The sequence below is a fragment of the Peromyscus eremicus genome, chromosome 1 (genome assembly GCF_949786415.1).
Source record: "Peromyscus eremicus chromosome 1, PerEre_H2_v1, whole genome shotgun sequence".
Classification (NCBI taxonomy): Eukaryota; Metazoa; Chordata; class Mammalia; order Rodentia; family Cricetidae; genus Peromyscus; species Peromyscus eremicus.
Genome location: NC_081416.1, coordinates 186,868,932 through 186,895,494, shown reverse-complemented (window position 1 = coordinate 186,895,494; position 26,563 = coordinate 186,868,932). Strand labels below are relative to the sequence as shown.

Sequence of the window (26,563 nt, the reverse complement as noted above, 5' to 3'; positions counted from 1 at the left end):
GGTAGAGGAAGTGGGTGGTGGTGGTGGGGTCATATGGAATGATGACATTGAGAACCCAGAGGGAGGGACCGGAAATCCCGCCATTCCCAGCATGACCTGGGACCGGAAGTCCTGCTGTTACCTGCAAGACCTGGGAGAGCCACGTGGTTCGTGGTTCTGGACCGTTGGCAGAGGACTTCGACTGGGGTCTCACGGGTGAGTTTATGTGGGTCCGTGAGGCGAGGTGGGAAAGTCACCAGTCAGCAGCGCAGTGGCGGGAACCGCAGCCCGGCGGCCCTGGAACCTCCCAGGTCAGAGGAGCTGCGGGGCTGGGACACGGGAGGGGAGGGACCGGGGGAGCGAGCAGTTTCTCTGTGTTTATAAGGAAGCCGGCTCCGAAATTCTGCTGTGGACTCTTAACCGTGTCATTAAATTTTAGGCCATGTGAACTGGAGTTCATCTTGCTTTTTTTTTTTTTTTTTCATTCATCTTCTCTTTGCCAGGATGTTTTCAGAAGAATGAGCTGGTAGAGGACTTCTAGCAAGCTTTGAAGTTATGTTGTAACCATTAACATTTTTTCTTTCTTTTTTTTTTTTTTTTTTTTTTTTTTTGAGACAGAGTTTCTCTGTGTAGCTTTGGAGCCTGTCCTGGAACTCGCTTTGTAGACCAGGCTGGCCTCGAACTCACAGAGATAGGCCTGCCTCTGCCTCCCAAGTTCTGAGATTAAAGGCGTGTGCCACCACCGCCCGGCAACCATTAACATTTACTACGGAAAACATTACCAACATTTACTAAGTAAGGTTAACATTTTACTTTGCATTAATTTTCCAACTGAGAGGTATGCAGTCTCGGATGTAAATTCAGCATTCAGAAATGTGCCATCATATGCTGAGTTCTTTTTGTGTGTGTGTGTTGTTATTTATTTATGTATTCATTCATTCATTCATTTTCGACAGAGTTTCTCTGTGTTACAGGTCTGGCTGTCCTAGTACTCATTTTGTAGATAATTCTGGCCTTGAACTCACAGACATCTGTCTGCCTCTGTCTCCTTAGTGTTGGGATTAAAGGCCTGTGCCACCACTGACTTCTTAATGTTACACCTTAGAATCTGGAAAAACACAGCGTGTATGCATGCATGCTATGAGAGGGTGTCATGCCACACTGTTTTTAGAGTTTAAAAACACCCTATAGATTAGGATAAAATTAGAAACTATCTGATAAATAATTCTGGGAATTGGAGAGATGGCTCAGCTGTTAAGAGCACTGAGTGTTCTTCCAGAGGTCCTGAGTTCAATTCCCAGCAACCACATGGTGGCTCACAACCATCTATAATGAGATGTGGTGCCCTCTTCTGGTATGGAGGCAGAACATTGTATACATAATAAATAAATAAATCTTTTTGGGGGCTGGAGAGATGGCTCAGCAGTTAAGAGCACTGACTGCTCTTCCAGAGGGTAATTGTCAGCATCCACATGGCTGCTAACAACTGTAACTCCAAGATCTGACACCCTCATACAGACACATGCAAGCAAAACACCAATACACATAAACAAATGAATAAATAAATAAATAAATTAAATAAATAATTCTGATCATTAGAGACAATTTCTCTAATTGTCTTTACTCCAAGACAATCACTCTTCCCATGGACACATGACCAAATCGCTTGGTGGTGGTGTTTGGTTTTTGCTAGGCTTTATTGAATTAGTATCTTGCTCTTTCGCTGTTTGGTGAGGGGTTCAAGTGACAATGGAAGTGGAATGGGGTTGGGGATTGAGATGACTCAGCAGTTAATAACACTTGTTTGTCATGAATATGTCATGCGTTCAGTTCTCAGCCCCGATAAGGTGGCTGACAGCCATGCATAACTTCAGTTCTGGAAATACAGTTCCTATTATGCAACGTGTATGTATTATTTTGGTGACATTCACATGGTCGTTGCTATTGGTTGTGGATTTGCTGCTCTATTACAATGAGCTGTGTGTCTGATCTTCTGCCACTGCCATCTTCTGTTGGTCAAGTGGCTCTGCAGTGTCCTCTGGAGTCACAGCTCCAATAACTCAGGCTCTGCTCTGTGTACCTGGGGTTGTTCTGTACCCTCAGGTTCTTTCTGCTTCCATGTACATTTGAAATTTTCTCCAGGCTATTTTTGTGAACTGTATTCTGGGAAATTAAATTGTCATGAAGTTTGAACTGATCATATAAGGAAAATCTCTTTCATTGACAATGCAATAATATATCCCAGTTCTTGTGAGGGAATGAATTTCCAATTTCTAGTGCTTTCCATTGTCTCAGGGAATTAAATATTCATTATAGAGGCCTTTTGTCTTCTTGATTACTTTATTGAAATCCTTTATTTGTTATTTTTTGTCTTTCTTTTATTTTGTTGAGGTAGGGTGGCATACACCATGCTGACCGGAAACTCAGAGGTCTGCCTGCCTCTACCTCTCAAGTGCAGAAATAAAAGGCATATGCCACCATACCCAGCTTTGTACTACTTGTTTACTTTTCAATTTTTATTATAGAAATACCAATAAGAATAGATGTTATAAAGTTTTTCTACTCTGTTGGTTACATGGATGATAAAAAAAACTTTGCCTCCAAATAGGCACTATTTTCATTAACATATTTGCATAGATCTGTTTAACTTTTAAATTTCTAAATTTTGATAATACTTTGATATATGTACTCAACATATTTGATATATGTTTCATAGGTAACCTCCATATTCTTGTGCTTACACAACCCTTGTCCTGCTCCCTTGGATTTGAACCAGGTCATATGGATTTCCTCTTCATGCCTGTGCAGCCAGCTGTCACTCATTCTCTGTATGTGACTAGCTTTCAGTACCTGAAATAACTTTCCCATTGCAAATGAAGGTTCTCTAACTGAGGCTGAAAGTAGACCAAGCTATGGTGAGAACGGAGCTAGTTAAAGGCAGTTTGAGCATCTATGTCTGTAGAAAAATATGAATGGGTTCCCTCCTATGGCTTGTCACCCTCCCATCCATTGGCTCTTGTCTAGGTTTCCAGTGCATTGCACATATTTCCTTCTCTGGAACTGGCCCAAAATTCAAAACGAAAGCATTTCATTGCGCAGACAACCTGTTTATGCACTATGGCACTGTTAAGGAAATTGATGGAAGCAACCACCAAGCTGTGATCCAGGAAACAGCTTTATTGTGCAAAGCTGACACACACAGGATCAGCTGATGTTTGTCTAAAGTCTGAGCCCTGACCAGAGTGACATAAATTCTGACATGCTATCTTAAGTTTGTTTAATACAGTTTGCTGAATTATTTTTTTATGCGGAAAATTTTCCCCAAGGAGCAAAGTCATTAATTGTCCACAGGGTCAAGAGGGGGATGTTATTGGTTATAGATGAGATCTAGTGGGACACCACAAGGTGTGGTGACTAGCCTGTTGCTGATCTTTCATGAGCACCCTGGAGGACATGTTGCCTGGCGGGTTGGTAGTGTGGCACAGGGGATACACATCTGGATAAGGTCATTGATGACTCTTCTCTCCCACTAGCTTACAGAGCAACTTTTGTTACAGGGGGTTTAAGATATTTCTTACATACTATGGTCATCTTAGTGGTCTGCTGTCTTCTCACCCTTATCTTGTCTTATGGAAAACATCACTGATACAGAGCATGGGCTTTAAGGCTTATTTTTAAAGATTATCAGACCTGAGCTCTCTCTTGGAATATTTATTTTTGAAGCTGAGAAGTATATTTCTTACAGTTTGGAGGAAGTTGCTATCTGATCTGTGTTAACCCCTTACATTGAGATATTTCTCTTTCCTTCCTGCTCTGGGTAGCAGCTGATGCACTATACTGAGTTAGTGTGTACACACATGTTCCTGTCCTGAGGAGATTGGAATCATTCCCACTTACTCACTTGTAAAATGCTGGGTTTAGCTTTATGGCTCCAGTGTTTAATTAGTCTGATATGTATTCTTCCTATTCCCAGATTCTCCAAATCTTTAATAATGAGCAAATGGTGAAATTTCTTCACAGACCTTTTATGGATGTATAGACATGATAATCTTTCTTCTGTCAGAGTCTAGATAACTGCTGTATTACATTGATCAATCTGTATGTGTTGAAACTATCTTGCATCCCTAGCATTAGTGGGTGGTAAGTTGGTTCACATTTATGGTTTTTGCAACCTCCAAAGGATTTCTCCTGTTTGCACCCATTTTCATTTCCATCATGATTTAGAATAGGAACCACTTTGACATTTCCTCACCTGCATTTGTGGCCTTAGCTGCCTTTGTGGACCACTACCTGGCTTTTTCCTGCTTTTTGATACAGGGCCTCATTGTGTATTCTGTCTAGCCTGGAAACTATGTAGACCTGGCTGGCATGGAATCTAAGGAATTCACTTGCCTCTGCCTCTGGAGAGGTTGCATTAAAGGCATTCCCACCATGCCTGGATCCTCGTGGATTTTCTTAATATTGGCCATTCTGACCAAGGTGAGAAGCACTAAGAGTTGGTTTTAAATTTGCAGTTTCATAACTAAGGATGATAAGTACTTTAACAAGTATATTTTTGGGGAGTTTATAGAGATGGCTCAGCTGTTTAGAGCACTTGTTGCTCCTGTTGTTGACAATATTTCCCAAATCCCACTTGATGGCTCCCAGTTGTCTGTAACTGTGTCCAAGGAATCATGTTCTCTCTTCTGCCCTCTGTGGGCACTGAATACTCATGTGGTGCTCATCCATACATGCAGGCCAAACATGCATGTACATAAAATAAAAATACATAATTATTTTAAAAATTAAAAACTTTATATATGTGTGTTTTGTCTATACATACATACATATGTATGTATGCTTTGACTTTCTTGGTTTTTTTTGTGAAACCTTTGTCTAATTTCTGGATTATGCCTTTCTTTTGTGTTAGGTGGTTTAGACTTTAATGTGCTTGCGTTAGCAGCTCTTCGTTCAGTCTATATATTAGTATTGTACCTTTTGTGAAGAAAACCTGCCAAGGATTTATTTCATGCTCATAGGTACCATCTATCATTCATTCTTCGTATATTTCTCTGATCATTTAATCATGTTTTTATGCAGGAATTTCAGCATTTCAAATTTTGCAAGAATATTCTTGAACTAGTTTGAATTGATTTCTGTGTGGAGTGAGAGATAGGGAACTAATGATATTCATTCTGCACATGAATACATGTTTTGCTAGCACAGAATGTTCAAAGGACTCCCTCCCCCCCCAGGTTCATTTGTGACACATTTGTCCTAAGTTAGGCCTCTACTGTGTGTGTGATTATTCTGGGCTATATGTTCTGTTTCTTTGCTATGTGTTTCTTCATGCGGAGGACCTTCTTGTCTTTGTCCCTATTATTCTGTATTAGGATCTGAAGTCAGGTCCTGTGATACTCCCACAAATACTTTTCTTAGGGTTAATTTTTATATTTGATTTTCCTGTGTCCATATCTACTTTTCTGAAGTATGTCAGTATTTGGATGATGGTGATTACATCAATTCTGTTAGTTGCTCTTAATAACATAGCCTTCGGGCAGGAGAGATGCTTCATAAGTTGAGAGCACTGACTGACTGCTCTTCCAGAAGACCCAGGTTCAATTCCTGGCACCCACATGGCAACTCACAACTGTCTATAACTCCAAGATCTGACACCCTCACACAGACATACATGCAGGCAAAACACCAATGCACATAAAATAAATTATAAAAAATAATATAGCCTTTAACAATGTTGTTTTCTGTTAGTGTGTGGAACTTATGTACTAGCTTTTTTTCTTTTTTCCTAGTTGCCTTAAAATTTTTCTCATAGAAGTCATCTATATTATTCTTTAGACTTATTCCTAGGTTTTTTTTTGTTTTTTTGTTTTGTTTTGTTTTTTTTTGGTTTTTCGAGACAGGGTTTCTCTGTGTAGCTTTGAGCCTTTCCTGGAACTCGCTTTGGAGACCAGACTGGCCTCGAACTCACAGAGATCCGCCTGCCTCTGCCCCCCGAGTGCTGGGATTAAAGGCATGTGCCACCACTGCCCGGCTTCTAGATCTTTTTAAAGCAAATCTGTATGGTTGGTTCTCTAATTTGTTTCTCAAATTGTCATTATTGATAAATAGGAAAAGTAGTGATTTGTGTGTGTGTTTTATATTTTTCAATTATACTTAAAGCGCTTACCAAGTCTAAGATTTCCCATAGTATCCGTGTGGCACTTCCTGTATTACTTCATTATCATTCCAGCGGAGTTTGAAATCTTGCTTTCCTACCTGGTTCTCCTTTTTATCCTTTGTCTTACTCAGCTTTCTCTAGCCCACTCCTGTGGTCTTGATTCATTAAGATTAGAGAGCACAAACTTCTTCCTGTCCTCACAGTCGTCGTGCTAATGCTGTTCATTTTTTCTTCTGTACTGTTGGCCTATGTGTGACACACATAATCTTTTTCCCCCTAATACTCTACTTCTCTCCAGCTAGAAATAGTGGTTTTTTATCCAAGAAAAGAAAGAAGACATAGTGGTTTGCTGGTTTTGTGAGTTGGACATGGTCTGTAAGATGTTTTATTTCCTGTGTTGTCGTGGAAAATAGCTATGATTTTTCTATGTACTTTGCCTCTGGTTATGATCTGCAGTGCTGCTTGGGTACATGACCTGTGTTATTACACAAGTCTCTTCAAGTACACTTCCTTCGCCGTAAACTTTAAGAGCCAATGTTCCTGAGTGCAATGCTATGTTCTACAGTTATTTTCTTTGACCACTTTAAACATACCCTTTCCTTCTCTCCTGTCCTTAGCGATGGTAACAAGACCTCTGGTGTCTTTCTGGCGTTTCAGGCCTTTTATGTGTTTTTGCATTGTCCATAACAGTTGCGTTAATTTTAGGTTCATGTTTTTGACGCCTTGATGTGAAATGTCAAGAAGAGTTCTCGTGTTTGTTTCTGAGACAGAAACTCAGAGAAGAGCAACAGGAAAAAAAATGGATGCTTCTGTAAATGCTCCCCAGGTCAGTGCCATGTCCACATTTCTTTGAAAATTGCTTTTATTATTGAAACCATGTGAGCCTTTATTTCTCTGCCTCTGGTAATGTTATGTAAAGGGTTTATTTCAATGATATCTTTTTCTTTTTCTTCTCTGATAATCAAGATTAAGTCTTTAATCTTGTGACCTTCATAGCACAGCCTTGTCTCTGGTGAATACTTCCTTGATTATTACTGTGAGGATATATGTTCATAGACTTAAAAACTGTAATTCATAAAGTGTTCCATTGTGAATGATGATCACAGAAAATATAATGACAGCCACTTCCTACATTGGATGGACTTGTGCTTCTCTATGTATTTTGAGGAACTAAGGTCTCGTGTGTCACATTGGTTACATTTCAGCAATGGTCAGCCTTCCAGAACCAAGCTTATAAAAGTTGACAAGGAAACACGTGGAACTTTTTTTTTGGAGCTGAGGATCGAACCCAGGGCCTTGCGCTTGCTAGGCAAGCGCTCTACCACTGAGCTAAATCCCCAGCCCCACACGTGGAACTTTTTGCTGGCATCACTGAGCAATTTAAGGAGAAGTAGACTTAGAAAAGTCTCACTCTCTTGATTCCCAAAACTAATTATTTTAGCACTCTAGAGGGTGCAATTGATGGGAGGAATATGTGGCTTGTTCTTGTCATACAACTGACGTTTTTGTGAGGAGATTAAAGTATACTGGTTTATCTCTCTGACAATTGGTATCATATAGTGATGATGTGCGTCTGTATTTGTTGACACCTGAAGTGTGTTCATTGCAGGAATTTCTGCTTGTATCATGCTCTTGATTCCAGTGCTCTGTGGTAAGTTCTCAATAGACAGATCAGTATTTTCTCTTTGTCTTTTGTTTTTATTTTTGAGACAGGGTATATTTCTGGCCCCACATCTATATTGCATCATGTAAGATATATTAATTAGTGTGAATCTTCTGGAGGCTGACTGGATGCTGGGCATAAGCAAACACTTTTCAAGCAGAAACCAAGGTTCCTCTTGATGACTTTGCTCTCTTCACTTCTTAAGGAGTAGGAAGGCTCCCTCTGTTGGGTCTAGGGTCTTACAATAATGGGGGGCAGATTACCTAAGTCTATTAAACCAGAAGCAAACTGTATTCCAGAAAAATAAAAACTTAAAAAAATAAAAGTAAAACACTGTGGGGCAAAAAAGGTTATCCACTAGCTGAGACCACAGCCAATGTTGGAATTCTGAGGCTGTGGCAGATGGAGGGGGGCTATGAGCCTCTTTTTATTGTAAGGGATAAGCATGAGACATAGACAAAGGAATTTTTATAATTTTGAAGTTAAATTTTTAGAGACAAATTGTTTTAGGCTTTTACAATTTTCCATTAACAATGTTTTAGGGGGTTTTAGCTAAACAATATTTGTATATCCCTGCAGCCCTTCTTGACTCAGTTAATTGATGTTTGCCCAAACCTGCAATTTTTTCTGACATAGATGAGTTCCCCTAGGGAGGAATACAAAGCAATGCAAGGCAGGTTGTCTTGTGGAACTCATTAAAAGTTAACTTTGGTTTTGGTAGTGAGTGTTAGGGGATTATCAAAGAATAGGTAACCTAGCTGATGGCTGTTAGTTTCCATTTCTTAAGTTTATAATTTTATATTTCTATATTCCTGGACCCTTCACCTACACATTATGTTTTCCCTTTCCCTGATGATACTGTATTTCATAAGTAGAGATTCTGAAGAGAGATTGCCCCAGGTTTATATTTCTAGTATACATTCATGATGGAGCCAGTGTATAACCTGGCATGTTTTGTTTTTTGAAGAATAAAGGAAGAATCATAAATGATACTATCTATGTAACCTAAAATCATGCTGGACAATTGAGCTCAAATAATGAAGTTACAAGTTTCAATTTTTCATTTGATCCAACCTCATGAGTAGTAATATATTCAAAATTAATGAAGAGTTATTATAATTCTCATCCAACTTAATGCATTTGTTTCAATCACAGAAAATCTTTCTATTTCATCAGATTGCATCGCCACATAGGCCATTTATCTGCACATATTTTTTTCTAACTATTCTGTAAAAATCAGCATATGGGATTCCTGAAATTTTCATTCATCTTTTAGTTTTAGAAAAATTTATATATCATATTAATGCTGTCTGATGCAGATTTTTCTCTTTATGGTTATCAAAATATTCTCATGAAATGACTGAATGAAAAAAAGAAATAAAAGTGAATTTAAAAAGAAATAAAAAAGGAGGACATTATTGCTACAGTGGGGGGCCTAAAACAGCTTGACCACATGACTGCCATGACAGGCTTAGAGGCCCAGACACAGCTTCTGTAATAGGCTTACTGCCAGGTAACACCCAGATGCATGAGCTGACCCCACCCAGGGAGGGCCTGCATCTAAGGGGAAACACCTGACATTCCAAACATTCCCTGTACCCCTAGACAAATGTCAGCCAATCAGGGTCCTGAACCCCAGCAATTCCCTCACCCCAACCTCTGCTATGATGTGCCTGGTCTCAAGGCTCTCTGCTGCATAAAGGCTCTTTGCTTTTACATATGGGATTCAGTCTCCCTGGTAGTCTTTTGGGGGTCCCCACGATCTGGGCATAACACTACTAGGCATGATAGAGGAGACTTATTGTAGATAAAAGGGAGAGCAGAGGCAGAGGCAGAGACATCTGGGAGAGTCTAGTGTGAACATGACTCTGAGTCAGGCAATGTGAGGAGGTAGGGAAGGGAGGGAGAGTCTTGAGACCAAGAGGCCAGGAGGGTCAAAGGTGAAAAGGATAAAAAAGGACCAGCACAGCCAAAATGGTTGGATTGTATAGGAAAGGGAGCCTAGCCCCTGGGCTGGAGAAGTTTAGGGGCAGGGGGTGGGGTATGCCAGTCATACCCTGTAACAGGTAAGGACTGAGGGATTCTGGGAGATTCTGGCAGCCAATGTCCACTTTGATATGTTAATAGGCACCCCAGTTAGCCTTTTGTCCCAGGTTTGAGACCTAACAATAACCCCACAGTGTTGCTTGGAATGCTGTATGCTCCTTATGGTTTAAAAACAAAACAGAACTCTGATCTTTAATTCATCCTTCAGTTCTGCCCTCTACAGTATACCTCTTTGTTCTGCCAAGGATGCAGCAGTTACCTGGGCCTTAGCATCTGAACTGAGCATTTTAGAGTAGAGTCAGGTGAAAGTCAGCTGCAGATATTGCTTAATGTTGGTTTAATGTCCGTATCTGAGCAAGGCTGACACTTAACAGAATTTGGAAGCACAGTTTTGCTCATCATAACTTTTCCATCTGAAATATAGCATTATACTGTTTGATGTCAACATACTCTTCATAATGGTACATTCCTATGTCTAGACCTCAAATGTTTATCTTATTCCCTCCAACTTTGTTGATTGTGAGACCATTATGTCATCTTGTTTTTTTTCTTTTTCTTTTTCTTTTTTTTTTTTTTTGTTGTTGTTGTTTTGCTTGTTTGTTTTCTTTTTTTCTTTTTCGAGACAGGGTTTCTCCATGTAGTTTTGGTGCCTGTCCTGGGTCTTGCTCTGTAGACTCACAGAGATCCACCTAGCTCTGCCTCCCGAGTGCTGGAATTAAAGGCTTTCACCACTGCCACCTGGTCATTTTGTTTTTACAGAGATAGTAAATACAACATAAAAGATGACTGTTCTAGAAAGTATCCTTTACTAAAAGTAACTTTACTTTTATTTCCCATGTGAGGATGTTGTCTTAGTGTTCTATTGCTGTGAAGACACTCCCTGATCATGGCAACCCTTATAAAAAGAAAGCATTTCATTGGGGGCTGGCTTACAGCTTCAGGGATTTTGTTCATCATCATGGCAGGAAGCATGGTGGCAGATAGGCAGATATGGTGCTGGAGAAGAAATTGAGAATTCTACATCCAGACATGCAGGCAGCAGGAAGAATGAGAGATGCTGGGCTTGGAAGGGGCTTTTGAAACCTCAAAGCCCACTTCCAGTGATACACTTAATTCAATAAGGTCACACCTCCTAATTCTTTTAAATGGTGCTGCTCCTTGGTGACCAAGTATTCAAATCTATTAGCCTATGGGAGCAGTTCTTGTACAAACCACAACAGAAGTATTTGCCTGAATGTCTGCATGAGTACTGTGTTGCCTTATGCCTGCAGAGTTTAGAGGAGAGTTTGAATCTCATGCAAATGTAATTAAATTCTGTTGTGTGGCACCATGCAGGTGCTAGGAACCTAACTTGGAACCTCTGAAAGAAAGAATAGTCAGTGCTCCTAACTGTTGAACCATGTCTGCAGCACCTCTAGAAAACTTACCTTTCAATAATTATTGTGCTTTGTCTTCATCACAAGAGTGTCTATAACTTCTTAGGTTTCTTTTGTCTAAGAAAGCATTCTGCCAGCAGTACATGGTAACTGTAATTTTCCATTACAGGGTCTATTGGCATTCTGGGATGTGGCTGTGGACTTCTCCCATGAGGAGTGGGAATGTCTGGACCCTGCTCAGAGGGCTTTGTACGTGGAAGTGATGTTGGAGAATTACAGCAATTTAGTCTATATAGGTGAGAATGCTTTTCTTGGAGAATTCCTGATTCATCTTTTGTATTTACTTAATTTATACATATGTAAACTCAGATTTCTAATAAAAGTATTTCCCTTACTTTGGTCTGTGTTCTCTTTAACAGTAAATCAGGCTATATTCTACATCATCTCACCTGCCCTCTCATCTAATTCATAATGAAAACTTCAGAGTTCAAAGAAAATTGGATATTCAGAGCAAGGAAATTCATTGCAGAACACTTAGTAATTAAAATATTTTGATTTTATATTGGATAAAACTAGTTAAGAATTTTGGTTTAAAAAGAAGACTTTTAAAATAGAGTGCTGTTGATGGTGAACAAGCATTTTTCTTAGATGAAGTCTCTATTTAGGGTTGGCAGGGTATGATTTTAACCCCAGTACTGAGGAGATTAAAGCAAGATGATCTGGTTACTTTCAAGTCAGCGTGGTTTACAGAGTGAGTTCATAGCCAACATGATTGTCTTTTGTTGTTGTTTTTGTTTTTTAAGATAGGGTTTCTCTGTGTAACCCTTGCTGTCCTGGAGATCGCTCTGTAGACCAGGCTGTCTTCAAACTCACAGAAATCTCTCAGCCTGAGAAACATTCTACATATGATCCTTCAGGGAGCTCCTTCCCAAAAATGCCCAAAGAATGAGATGACTGTTATTAATCCTCACAATGTGATGAAGATCAGATTGGAGGTTCTTCTGAACATCCATACAATGATCATGAAGCACAAAATCCTCTGCAAGATTTCTTGTCTTAAAGAACTCATGTTAGAGATATCTGTTATTGAATTTATTACTCATACATCAATCCTTATTATGCCTAATTGTGTTATTTTTTTCAGAGAACCATCGCAAGTGTAAGTACGGGAAGGTCCTGGATCGAGGCTCAAAGCATATTGTGCATCATCATGTGACTATCCAAGAGAAGTCTTACAACTGTAATGAGCTTGGCAAAAGTCTTCACAAATTCTCCCAGTGTACACCTCATGACACAAGTGATTCTGCAGAAAACTACAAAAACAACACATATAGTAACTACAGGGATGCCTCTATTGAATCATCACACCAAAACAATCATAAGGACATGAACGCTGAAGAAAAACCCTGCAAACTTGACTGTGGCAATTCTTTAAATTTGTGTTCCACTGTTAGTCAAAATGAAAGAATCCATCCTGGAAAGAGAGAACACAAAAATTCAGAGGATGATAAATCTTTTGACTCTAAATGTAAACCGATGCTACAGCAGATCTATAATGAAAAGAAATCACACCAATGCAGGAGATGTAAGAAATGCTTCAGGACTTACTCAGGCCTCAGTAAACATCAGATGAGATATACTGGAGAGAAAACTTACAAATGTACAGAATGTGGTAAATGCTTTTGTAATTCAACAGCTTTCAAAAGGCATCATTATAGAATCCACTCTGCAGAGAAACCTTACCAATGTGACAAATGTGGGAAAACCTTCTTTTGCTACGCATACCTTAGAAATCATCAGAAAATTCTAGGAGAGAGGCCTTATGAATGTAAGCAATGTTGTCGTTCCTTCTGTACTTTGTCACGCCTTGAAAACCATTACAGAACCCATAGTGGAGAGAAAACTTACAAATGTAGTGAGTGGCAAATCTCTTTACACCTCCAAAAGTCTTAAAAAACACCAGAGCATTCTTGCTGAAGAGAAAGCTTATGAACGTAAGGAATGCAAAAAAGTGCTTTTATGGGTTGTATCAGGTTAAAAACCATTACAGAACCCATATTGGAGAGAGACTTTACACATGTAATGATTGTGGCAAATGCTTTAGCCAGCTGAAACATCTAAGAATCCATCAGAAAGTTCATACAGGGGAGAAACCTTACAAATGTAGTGAGTATGACAAATCCTTTGTCAAGAAATGCAACCTTATAGGCAAACGAATGGAAACACATGAACTATGAACCAATGGCTGAGGGGTCACCAACTGGATCAGGCCCTCAGAATGGGTGAGACAGTTGATTGGCTTGATCTGTTTGGGAGGCATCCAGGCAGTGGGACCGGGTCCTGTACTCATTGTATGAGTCGGCTGTTTGAAACCTGGGGCCTATTCAGGATCGCTTGGCTCTGCCTGGGAGGAGGGGACTGGACCTGCCTGGACTGAGTCTACCAGGTTGATCTCAGTCTGCTTTGCCCTGGAGGAGATGGGAATGGGGGGCTGGCTGGGGGGAAGGTGAGGGGGGCGGGAGGGAGGAGAACAAGGGAATCCGTGGCTGATATGTAGAACTGAATTGTATTGCAAAATAAAAAAAAAAAAAAAAGAAATGCAACCTTAAAACCCACCATAGAATTCATATGGGAGAGAGACCTTACAAATGTGGTGAATGTGGTAAAACCTTTATCCAGGTAGACCATCTTAGAACTCATCAGAGAATCCATACAGGAGAGAAACCTTACCAATGTAGTGAATGTGACAAATCTTTTGTCCAGATAAGCCATCTTAGAACTCATCAGAGAATACATACAGGAGAGAAACCTTAAAGTGTAGTGAATGTGACAAATCCTTTGTCAAGAAATACACCCTTAGAAAACACCAGAAAATTCATGTGGGAGAGAGACTGTACAACTGTGGTGCATGTGGCAAAGTCTTTACCCACCTCTCAGGTCTTACAAGACGTAAGAGAATTCACACTAGGGAGAAAACTTTCCATAGTAAATTATATGGCATGTGCTTTAAGCAGAGCTTTCTCCTTAAAACCACAGTAGGTTCCTCAAAAGAGAATCATTATAAATGTGAGAAACTGGTGACAGCCCTTACGGAATGTTTGAATCTTCAAAAATATTGGGATATTATTCTGAGGAAAATTTTGAAAATTTGAAACTGGGGGAAAAACCTGTCATGAAGTTATTTTGCCTATTCAACTTCAAAAACTTCATAATGAAGACAAAATGGAGAACCCCGGAGAATGGGCTGCTGTGTAACAGTTTCCTGGAAACTGAGATGTTCCATCCTGAAGGGAAGCCGATTAAGAGAGGAAATAGGTACCTCTAAATTTCTTCAAGAAATCCCTGAAATTGTAAAGATTCAGTAGGTACAACTCCTTTGAAGAAACTTAGACTGTTCATGTTGCCTAGAAGAGGCTCTAACCAACTGAGCCACCAAAAAAAGACATTGTCCATCTTGTAGATATGCCTGCAGGCTTGCAGTATGCTTCAGGTTTCTAACTTCATGAGATGGATCCCATTAAAAAATGGATTTTCATGATGTCAACTTTTTTGAGTCCCTTATGCTCATGTGAGCAACCCCTTACCCAAATTTCTGTAAGTCACCCTAATATTGCTTATTAGTCACCAAGTTGGGCCTCAGTGTTATCCATTATCATTTTTTATTGGCTTTTCAAGACAGGGTTTTTTGTGTGTAGCTTTGACTGTCCTGGAACTTACTGTGGCCTCAGTATTATGTAGCCTCCACCAGCGGTCTGTCAGTTTTCCAAAACTAGGCTCATTAAAGTGCATATGTAAACACCAGGAAGTCCCTGCTAAAAATCTGAGAAATACATTGAAAAGAATTAGAGACTTACTCTATCTTTGAGCTGATTAGTAACGATTTAAATCTATAGTTAGCAATGAACATGGCCGATATGTGTGGCTTGGCCTTGCCCTAAAATTGATGCTCTTGTGAGTAGATTTATTTGTTTGTCTCTTTGGTTTTTAATGTCACAGCAGTGAGATTTAGTCTGTCAACACCTGTTGTCTGCTTGTCTACTATCATCTCACATGTGGGTAGGATACACAGTGTTAATTTTTCAAACTACATAGATCATCATTTATGCCTTGTCTTTTTAAAAGTTGTTCAGTTAGGGTTCCACTGTGTAGCCTGGCTATCAGGCTATTATGTAGCACTGTATCTAATAGATCACTAAGAATTTTCCTGAGAATATTGACTCTTCATCACATTTCATGCAGAATTCTCATCATGACAATACTCAGTGGTTTGCATTGGAATAATTTAATTTTGTGTTTGTTTTTTTTTTTTTTTTTTGGGTTTTGAGATGGGTTTCCCTGTGCATCCCTGTCCATCTGGGAACTCATTCTGTAGACCCAGCTGGCCCAGAACTCAGAGATATACCTGCCTCTGCCTCCCAGATTAAAGGTGCTGGGATTAAAGGTGTGCACCATCACTACCTGGCTAATTTAAGTTTTTTGAATGTATATATATATATATTTTGAAACAGGCTTTCACTGTGTAGACTTGCCTTCTCTGGAAGTCATTTTGTAGTCCAGGCTTCTTTTGAGTGACAGATCTTTCTACCTTCATCTTCTAGGTACTAGGATTGAAGTTGTGACCCACTGTATCTAGGTTTTTAAGTATTTTATCAAATGACCTCTAGCTTGGAGCTTCTTATCAAGATTTTTCAATTAGTCTTTGTGCTTTTTCACAATTTTCTTAGTTTTAGAACTAATTTCTCTAGTTCTACAACAAATGCCAAGAAAGTCTTCATTGGGATTGATTAGAATCTTTATAGAGAACAAACATCCTTCTACATTGTCTTCTCCAGTATGAACATGCTAGTTGTGTGTCAGTTTTCACATTTCAGTGGGGATGAGAATTTTTTTTTCTATGTGCATGTGTGTGCCTTGCACTACATGTGTGCCTGGTACCCTCCATTGCCATAAAGTATCAGGTCCCTTAGAACTCATGTTACAGATATGCTGTGGAACAAGCCTTTTGTACACTGTGAATATGTGTTACTCTCATTGGATAATAAAGCGTCGGTTGGCTGGTAACCAGGCAGGATGTATTGGCGGGACAGCCAGACACAGAGAAGGCTGGGAAGAGGAAAGGGAATTGGAGGAGAGTCACCAGCCAGATGGAGAGTAAGCCAGACTTGCCAGAGAGGTAAATACCAGGAGCCTTGGGGCAGCACATAGATTTATAGAAATAGGTTAAGTTGTAAGAGCTAGTTAGTAATAGGCCTGAGCTATTGGCCAAGCATTTATAATTAATAATATGGCTCTTTTGTGGTTATTTGGGACCAGGCAATTGGGACAGAAACTTCTGCCTACACAGATAACTGTGATTTCCTTAGTAAACTATGGGGAATATGGCAGTGAGCAGCATCCTTCCATGGTGTCTACTTCAGGTCCTGTCTTGGTTTCCCTCAGTACTGGACTGTAATTTGTAATATAATTTAAACCAATTTCTTCCCCATATTGGGTTTGATATGTTTTATGTCAGTAACAGGAAAGTAACTAGGACATTCACTATTGTGTAATTTATTATTCTGTAACCATATAAGCATATCCCTTGACATTTATACCGTTTATTCTCTTAAAAACCTTCCAGATTCAGAAGGTCCTCTTTCATTTTAATTCCAATATATGCCGAATGAAGAGCTCAGAACTCAGTACTTAAGTCCACATAGCCCAAGTTTTATTCTTGTAGTTGTTCCTCTCTGAGGGCCAAATCTTAGAAATAGACACTTAGAAGTGCGACCATTGCAACTCACTGTCTCTGCTATTATAGATCCACTATCTATGAACAAAGTGTTATTAATGTCCCCTGTACATTCAGTGGCTACTGGCCTGTACCAGCTGGTTTTGTGTCAACTTGTACAAGCTAGCGTCATCAATGAGGAAGAAGGCTCGGTTGAGGAAATGCTTCCATGAGATCCAGCTGTAAGGCATTTTCTCATTTAGTGATCAATGGGGGAGGGCCCAGCCCATAGTGGGTGGTACCATCCCTGGGCTGATGGTCCTGGGTTCTGTAAGAAGGTGGCCTGAGCTAGCCAGGGGAAGCAAGCCAGTAAGCAACACTTCCATAGCCTTTGTATCAGCTCCTGCCTCCAGGTTCCTGCCCTGTTTTAAGTTCCTGTCTTGACTACCTTCAGTGATGAACAGCAATGTGAAAGTGGAAGGTGAATAAACCCTTTCCTCCCCAGCTTGTATTTTGGTCATGGTGTTCTTGTTGAAGCAATAAAATCCTAAAAGTTGGTATGACAGACCTGATCATGTTTTGAGGAGGACTATAGAAGAGCTTTGGGCTAGAAAAGCCATTGGGTGTGGGGAGCTCAATGGAATGTTCTTTAGGAGCTTGAAAGATAAGATTGTTGAGAGCAGTGCATAAGATGGAGCCCTGAATTGTAAGGTTTCAGAGAGAAATTTAAAAACACTATCAGAGCCATTTGCTATTTTGAATAGATTCTTTCATTCTGGTCAGCTGGAGCTGAAGTCAGCCACAGTTAACAGGAGACCAGCACCACTGAAGTAAAACCTTTGTGTTATTGAGCTATTTGATGCCCGATGGCTGGAGCTAAGAAATTAGCAATGATTAAGAAGAGACCGGCATCACTGAGGTGAAATCTTCTGGGAAGTATTTCCTGAGAGCACAGAAGCTGTGTTCTAGAGGCAGCCATGGTTGTACCTTGTGTTTGTAGCCAGACTCGGTAATGTCTAAGAGTCACCCAAGGTACTTGTCTTGAAAGCATGAAGGGGTCATGTGCAGCAGCTGAGGCTTGGCAGTGTGAGAGGCCCGGTGAGGCCATTGGTGAAGGTGTAGTCTCAGTGGTAGTTGAAGGCCTAGGACTGAAGGGGTCATGCATAGAACTTAAGAGTGTGTAAACAGGAAGAGAGCCTATGAAGGGCTAATGGTGAAAGTGCAGGCCAGTTGCAGCAAGGGACTGCAGGAGTTTTGGAGATGCCAGTACCATGGTGTTTTACCCAGGTACAGGGTATTTATAGGGAGTAAAGCAAGGGGGAGTTAGGGGTCTACAGACTGCATAGGAACAGACTCAGGATTGATGTACCTCCCATCCAGAGGGACCAGGGACCTAAGCCAAGGTGGGAGGTAGTAGACCATGTCTTCCCACACAGAAATATACAGGAATTAGTCTTGGTGTTCTTTCTGAATAACATCCTTGGTCTTTCCTATAATAGATCAAAAGTGCCTTCTTGTGGCCAGTTAGTATAAATGGCGGGTTATCTTTGCTCACACAGGTTCTTCGGGCACCCAGGTTTCAGATCTTCTAACCCAATGCAGCATCCAAGATCCCTAAAATCCATGAAGATGTTAGGAAACACACTTAACGGAGTAGGGTAACTATTAGTTTGGCCCATGATATTAGGGTGTTCTAATTGTTCTAACCACCAAAACAGGAACAAACACAGCAACGAACACACAGACAATGACAGACAAGACATATGGCTGTGCACAGATCTGAAAACGAGTCACTGGACTATCAGCTTGTGGTCACGACCCACTTCTTCAGAGAAACCAGGGGAAGCCAGTCCACATCAGATGGGTCTCCTGACCCTTCAGAAGAGCCCTGGTACATCTCCCAGGACCCCAGCCCACAATCTGCCAGTGTGTCCACCATAGATCTTATGTGGGCTTCATAGATGGAGCTCCCATTGCCACAAATGGCCAGAAACCAGAAACTGAAAAGGCTTGCCTGGCAAATCCAAACATCAACTGATAACAGGCACCTAAGACTAAACAGAGAGGGTGGTTGTGGTGGGATTGGGGATCTCGGGGAACCTCCAGATGTTGTACCCAGAGTCCCCAAAAGACCACCAAGAGACCAAATCAGATGCAAAATCAAAGAGTCTTTTTACTATTGTGAGTTAACCCGGGCCTTTCCGTCAGTCCGTCCATCTGACACAGCAGCAGAGCAGAAGAGACCCAGAGTAGCAAGGGGGCAGGGTATTTACAGGGAGTAAAGAAGAGGGGTGAAGCATAGGAACAGACTCAGGATTGATGTACCTCCCATCCAGGGGCGCTGTTCTTGGTTAACTCACAGCTGCAGGAAAACTATTATGTCTTTCAGTGGTTCTTGTGGCTCCTACAGTTTTACTTTATCATGAGCCTGCTAGCTGCAACTTTTTTTTTTTATGGCCAATGATTTTTAATGCTTTTATTGAGGTATATTTCTTTTATTTTTCTTTATTAAGAAAATTTCTACTCACTCCTCATGCTATCCACAGACCCCCCCCTTCTCCCACCCCCCAGACCTCTTTCCCAAGCCACCCCACATCCCCACATGGCCCAAATCCAGGTCTCCCATGGGGAGTCAGCAGAGCCCAGCTCACTGAGCCTAGGCAGGTCCAAGCCCCTTCCCACTGCACCAAGGCTGTGCAAGGCATCATACCACAGGCACTGGATTCCAGAAGCCTACCCATAGACCAGGGACAGATTCCGATCCCCCTGCCTGGGCGCCCCCTAAACAGTTCCAGCCAAACAACTGTCTTCTGTGTTCAGAGGGCATAGTCCAGTCCCATGGGGGCTCCACAGCCACCAGTCCACACTTCATGTGTTTCCACCAGTGTGGTCCATCATCTCTGCACATCCTCCCATCATGATCACGACATCCCTCGCCTGCAGTATCTCTCCTCTCTCTCATCAATTGGATTCCCAGAACTCAGCCTGGTGCCTGGCCATGGATCTCTGCATCTGCCCCCATCAGTCACTGGACAAAGGCTCTATGATGACAGCTAGGTTATTTGCTAGGCTGGTCACCAGAGTAGACTGGTCCAGGCACCCTCTGGACCACTGCCAGCAGACCAAGGTGGGGTCACCCTTGTGGATTCCTGAGAGCCTCCCTAGCACCCTGCCTCTTCCTATTTCCATAATGTCCTCATCTATCATGGTATCTTCCTCCCTGCCCTCTCACTCGGTCCCTGTTCCAACTTGACCCTCCCATTTCCCTATGTTCTCATCCCCCACTCCTTGCCCTCTGCCACCCCCCCACACCCAGTCCACTCATGTAGATCTCATCCAATTCTCCTTCATGGGATCATCCATGTGTCCCTCCTAGGGTCTTTTCCTGTTGCTAGCTGTAACTTTTAATTGGCTTCTTTTACTGTATTGGGACATCTGGCAGGGTTTTCCTGTAACTAGAATTAGGCCCAAGGTTGGGGGCTCAAGGGCACATCGTGCTGTGCCAGGGACCTACATCCTGTTGGTTTTTTTCTACAGCCTGTCATGGCTGCAGAATAGTCAAGGCAGGGGTCCCGGCAGGGGCCTGGGTTCCTCACATGGGATGACTACCAAGAACAGCAGCAGCAGTGGAGTGGAGCCAGCTGGAGCTTAGAGGACTGTGTGTGCTACAGAGGGCAAAGCTGGAGAAGTGACCCAAGGTCTTTAGAGGAGCCCAGAAGATTGTGAGTGGATCCCAGACATTGTTTACACAGTTGGAGTTTGGTTTTTCTTTGCTTGATTGTGACTGTGCCCTGGTTCTTCCCTCTTGAAGTAAGAAAATATTTTATTTAATTTTGATAAGAGTCCACAGCTGAAATCTTGAGGGCTGCGAGAATATATTATAGAGATTCAGATGTGTATTAAAGCTATACTTTGACTGGCCAAGCGTCTGTCAAAAGGCAAGCCATTTATTATGAATATTCGGTGTTATCCAGCTTTTAATATTTCAGCTGTCTTCTGCTACATGACATTCTTGCATGCCCAAATTTTCCCAAACAGTTCAGCTTCCCAGACCTGCTGAACTTCTAGGTAACTAACTGCCCTGCGGGAGCCAGTACTTGGATAAGGTCATGTAGGCAAAGACAAGCTGGCAGGAGACACATAGCTTTGTTTCTTGTGCTAATAAAGCTCAGACCATCCTCCTGCCTTGAGGCCTAGTGGCTCTCCAGAGCAACTGACTGAGGACAAAAGAGGTTTTTACATATCAAGGTGGAAGGTAGAGCAACATTCCTGAGGAGGCAGAGAACCACATGGCCAGGGAAAGAAAGACAGGCAATTTTCTGTAAAGAGACAGAACAGCATGACCAGGGAGAAGAAAAGAACACAGAGGCAATGTAGATAGTAAGGCAGAACTCTGGAGCCAGGAATATAGAGCAAGTAAGATGTACGGAGGAGAAACCGAGGATAAAGATGAGGGGGGAAGCATAAGAGCTTAGTCCTTAGCAGGACTGCGAGAGGGGACCAGATGAAACTGAAGCTATGTAGACAGGATTTCATCCTGAAAGGACCAAGCAGATGCCATAACAAGCTGCTCAGTCTTCTCTCAGAGATCAGGCCTCAATTTCAGTTTCCTGAGACTTGAGCAAGCAGTTTCTGGGAGGGCTATGAACAAAATGTGAAACCTCAATAACCCCCCTTCCCTCTGTCCCCTACAGACAAAGAGGAGCCTAAACCAGGATTCCTAAGTGTAGATAAGAAGTTAGACCCCTTTTTCCCAGGTGGCTTTATCAGCTACAGAAACTTAGAAAAACACAGAGTCAGAATATATGACCATCTGGCAGAGGCTAAGTGGTCATAAAACATCCCAAACTTCTTGAACCCCGGAGACAGCTCATAAAACTCCTAGACACGGTTGTTTAACAAACAAGAAATAAAGATAACATGAAAAATTACTGATGTGAACCAGAAAGAAGGGATACAGGCTGTGAGAGATGAATTATGTGGTCTGTGCCTTTAAGAACTAGCCTCACAAAGAAAGGGAGCACTCCTTCCAATCTCCCTGCTGTGCGTGAGAGATTTGGAATGAGGCCCCTGCCATGGCTTGTAAACTTTGACTTCATCTGAATAAACCTTGCATTTTGCATTCTGTACCTAAGTCTCCCAGTGGCTTCTTTGGGGCGATCTGGGCATAACACAAAAGACATAGTCCTTGAAGTAGCTCCCTTTCTGCACGTACTCTGACTGCTCAAAGTTCACCCAGATGTTTACTCTCTGGGGCCCCTCATCAACTTAGAGTTACGTGCAGTACGTGCTTGGCCAGCCAGCCCCCATGGTGGCTCAAGGACAAAGCCTGGGACTTGTGCTGGACTGCCCCCAAAGTAATAAATTGTAACCACCAACCAGTAAATTCAAAGGTTACATACCCTCACCCAATTAAAAGAGAACAGAGATAAAAATAAACCAATCCGAGTTGCACCCGTGCAAAACTCCCCCAACCCCCCTGAAGGGCTTGTGGATTTTGCCTTTAAAAAGCTAGCCACACAAAGAAAAAACAAGTTCCTCCTGGCCTCACGACTACGAGTGAGTGCTTTGGATTGAGCTTCCCTGCCCGCGGCTTGTAAACAAACAGAAATAAACCATGCTATTGCATTCTGTACCTAAGGTCTGTGGTGATGTCTGTGGGGTCCCAATCTGGGCATAACAATCCCAGAGAAATAAAGTAGACAGACAAAGAGCTTGGTGTATCTAGACTTATTTTTGCCCTGAATGCCTGATGGAGCTGTAGCTGAATTGATAGAATTTTGTCTTAGAGGAATAAAGTTAACAGACACAAGAGCATAGTGTACATAGATTTTTTTTCCCCCTCAGATAGTCCATGCCGAATGTAGCAAAATCCCTGGACCCTGGGTAATCCATACTGAAAGACTTTGAATTTTTAAAAGAGATTTTGGATTTTTAGAGATATTGGATATTTTAAAAAGACTGGAATTTTCTTTCTTTTTCTTTCTTTCTTTCCTTCCTTCCTTTCTTTCTTTCTTTCTTTCTTTCTTTCTTTCTTTCTTTCTTTCTTTCTTTCTTTCTTTGAGACAGGTTCTCTCTGTAGTCCTGGCTGTCTTGGAAAATGCATGTAGACCAGGCTGACCTTAAATTCACAGAGATCTGTGTGAAATGAATGATAAACGGTGCTGGTTATCGTGCGAAAATGTCAGGAGCCACGGCCACGTGGTTGCTGGGAATTAAACTCAGAACCTCTTGGAAGAGTAGCCAGTGCTCTTAACTGCTGAGCCATCTCTCCAGCCACATTTTTTCTATTCCTAACTCTATTGAGAACTCTGGTTCCCATCCCATGGTTCTTCATGTTGTCATGAACTATAGCTATAAACATGTTGACAAAAATGAAATATGGGATCTGTACATGGATGAAAACATGGGAGATATTCCTTCCCATTAGACATTCATTTAATCAATATGATTTTCACTTCTGTTGATTTTAATATCATGTTCTACTTTTTTTTTTTTCTTTTTTGAGACAGGGTTTCTCTGTGTAGCCCTTGTTGTCTCAGAATTCCCTCTGTAGACCAGGCTGGTCTTGAACTCACAGAGATCTGCCTGCCTCCTCCCAAGTGCTAGGATTAAAGACATGTGCCACCACTGCCTGCTTTTTTCTTTTTTCTTTTCTTTTTTTTTTTTTTTTTTGAGACAAGGCCTCATTGTACAGTTCTTCTTGGTCTGGAACTCACTATGTAGACCATGCTGAAATGGAGCCACCATGACTCTGCTTCTGGAGAGGAGGAATTAAAAGTATTCCCACCATGCCTGGCTTTTCTTAATGTTAGCCATTCTGATCAGGGTGAGAAGCACTAAAAGTTGGTTTTGAATTTGTAATTTTATGACTAAGGGTGTCAACCGTATAAAACACAGTTGGAGAAAGAGAGAGTGAGAGAGAGAGAGAGAGAGAGAGAGAGAGAGAGAGAGAGAGAGAGAGAGCTTGTTTTGTGAATGCTGTGTCTCATTTTTGGATTATGTCAATTTTGTATTAGATAGTTTGGACTGTGTGTGTTTACATTAAGCAGCTCTTTGTGTGGTGTCTGTATTAACCTCTTCTGTGAAGAAAATCTGCTAAGTATTTATTTCACTCTCTTAGCTGCTGTTCATTCTTTGTATACTTCTTGAACCTTTGCAGCTTGCCATTTTTCCCTGGTTATTTTCTGTGCTCCTGGAATCTCTTTCAGACAGTGTTTTCTTATTTCTGAATTATTAATCATTCAATCATGCTTTCTTATAGCACTTTTAGCATTTCAAGTTTTCTAGGATGGTCCTTGATATAGTTCATAATGATTTCTACATAGGGTGAGAGATGTGGATCTACTGTCAATCTTCTACACATGGATAATCAATTTCCCAGCACAGAATGTTCAAAGGGTCTATCTTCCCTGGTTCATCTTTGACATATTTGGCATACATTACCTCTTTATTTCTGGGATCTCTGTTCTGTTCAGTTTTCTACATGTTTCTTCTTGCGCTGTACCACGCTACCTTACCTTTGTCCTTGTGCTTCTGTGGTATGATGTGTATTAGTGTTGGTTATGCTCTGGTGCTGCTGCTCCTGGCTGGCTGCCGCCTGCGTGGAGGAGAGTCACGAGTCATAGTTACCTTTTTAGAGCTTTATTGGGAGAGAAGAGGGGAGGGGGGAGAGAGAGGGAGGGGAGAGGGGGCCGATGGGAGGAAGGAGCGGAAAGGAGAGGGGGACGACGCACAGAGGGCCCACCCGCTTTTTAGGCTGGGACGCCGTCAAAGGCTGATGATGTAATTAAGGACCGAATCTTTACAGTTAGGTCCTGTGATACCAAAAAGAATACTCTTTCTTAGGGTTAATTGTGATTTTCCTGTGTCCATGTGACTGTTTCTATATCTACCTTTGTGGAAAATGTCAGTATTTTGCTGCTATGGATTACCTTGAATCTGCTGTTTGCTGTTAGTAATATAACCATTTTCAACATGCCATTTGGCAGTCAAAGTGTATGCTCATCCTGGACCTTGCTCTGTAGACCAGGCTGGCCTCGAACTCACTGAGACCCGCCTGGCTCTGACTCCCAAGTGCTGGGATTAAAGGCATGCGCCACCACCACCTGGCCACTCTTATTTTTCATTTTTTTTTCCCCCGAGTGCCTTAAAAAACTCATCCTTGAAGTGAAGTCATCATTACTTAGCATTATTCCTGCATTTTTTTTCTGAAGCAACCTGAATGGGTTAAGTTTCTAATTTACTCCTCAAATTGTCATTATTGATATATCAGAAAAACTAGAGATTTTTTTTTAATGTGTGTTCGTTTTGTATTTTTCTATAGCACTTAAAGCACTCATCAAGATTTTCCCGTGTTATCTGTGTGGCATTGTGTGTATGATTTCATTGCCATTACAATGGAGTTTCCTACCCGGGTCTCCTTTAAATCCTTTGTCTTGTTCAGATTTCACTAGCCAACTCCTATGTCTCTTGATTCAATAAGACTGGAGAGCACAAGCTTCTTCCTCTCCTCACAGTCTTCCTGCTAATGCTGTTCATTTTTTCCCTCTGCACTGTACTGTTGGCCCGTGTGTAACACATGTGCCCTTTACTGTGTTGATCCATGTTCCATTTCTTTCTAGTTCCTTTAGGAGTTCATCAGAAGTTTTTGTTGAACTTTGTCTTTTGGCATTTCCATTTCTATTCTGGTGGATAAAATTACTAGTAGTAGTTCTCTAGTTAGAAACATTTTGTTTCTGTGTGTTGGACATGGTCTGTTCCTCCTCAGCTCTCCATTTATTATTCCTCATGTAAAATGTCTTATTTCCTGTGTTCTCCTTAATAGTTTCTCTCTGATTTTTCTGTGTATACTTTGCCTCTAACTATGAACTGCAGTCTGCTTGAGTGGATGACCTATGTTGCTTCACAACATTTTCAAGTGTACTTCCTTCTCCGTGAATTTTAACAGCCAGTGTTTCTGGGTATAGTAGGGTTCATAGTTACTTTCTTTGACTACTTAAATATATCCTTCCCTGCTGTCTTGTCTGTAGGAATGTTGATAAATTTACATTCTGTTCATGCAATTGAGACACTTCAGCAAATTTAGAGGTCCAGTAACTTAAATATGGCAGTCATCATATTAGAAGATGTGGTATAATTAACACACAGTGACAGTGGACTTATCGTCACCTGTTATAATCACATAAGGGAAAGACATTGGCCACATGGTAATGTTAACACTGGATTCACTCAAGTGTCAGGTAGGGAAGAAAGAGGGCTAGAACTGGGAACCTGTGCTGGATAATTCAGAGATAATGCACTTCTACCAAGAGCAGATTTCCAGGTCCCAAGTGTCAGGCGCCCTGATGTTTTCTTACTTTCTGTGGCATAAGGCATGGCTGTGATGCACTTATGACATGAAGGGAAGACACTGGTGCATGTAAACACCCTCTTTTTATACATACATGTTTTTTTCTTTAATATTTGTTTATTTTTCGTGGTTTCTCTGTTTTGAATCACCTCATTATTATGGTTTCAGGTTGTTAGAATAGATAGGTCCTTTTTTGTTGTTATTGTTGTATATTAAGGGCTTTTAATGTCACCTCGAGTGCCAGACCACATTGAATGAAGGCTACTGTGTTTCACAGAAT

At 41.3% G+C, this 26,563-nt stretch overlaps 1 protein-coding gene across 2 annotated transcripts; it reads left to right on the top strand.

The window, feature by feature from the left end:
* Window positions 1-96: 96 nt before the first annotated feature.
* On the top strand, window positions 97-13,707 carry LOC131902665 (zinc finger protein 54-like). 2 transcript variants are annotated; one of them, XM_059253681.1, is made up of 4 exons: window positions 97-195; window positions 6,842-6,962; window positions 11,391-11,517; window positions 12,366-13,707. In XM_059253681.1, the coding sequence occupies exons 2-4, from the start codon at window positions 6,870-6,872 to the stop codon at window positions 13,172-13,174; spliced, it is 1,029 nt and encodes a 342-aa protein (XP_059109664.1). In that variant the 5' UTR covers window positions 97-195; window positions 6,842-6,869; the 3' UTR covers window positions 13,175-13,707. The 2 variants fall into 2 exon arrangements, with proteins under 2 accessions (XP_059109664.1, XP_059109665.1); XM_059253682.1 differs by having other exon boundaries at window positions 128-290.
* The last annotated feature ends 12,856 nt before the right edge of the window (window positions 13,708-26,563 follow it).

Coding starts and splice junctions, on each gene's coding strand:
- LOC131902665 (XM_059253681.1), top strand. CDS start 6,870: ATGTCAAGAAGAGTTCTCGTGTTTGTTTCTGAGACAGAAACTCAGAGA. Junction 6,963..11,390: donor CTTCTGTAAATGCTCCCCAG/GTCAGTGCCATG, acceptor TTTCCATTACAG/GGTCTATTGGCATTCTGGGA. Junction 11,518..12,365: donor CAGCAATTTAGTCTATATAG/GTGAGAATGCTT, acceptor TATTTTTTTCAG/AGAACCATCGCAAGTGTAAG.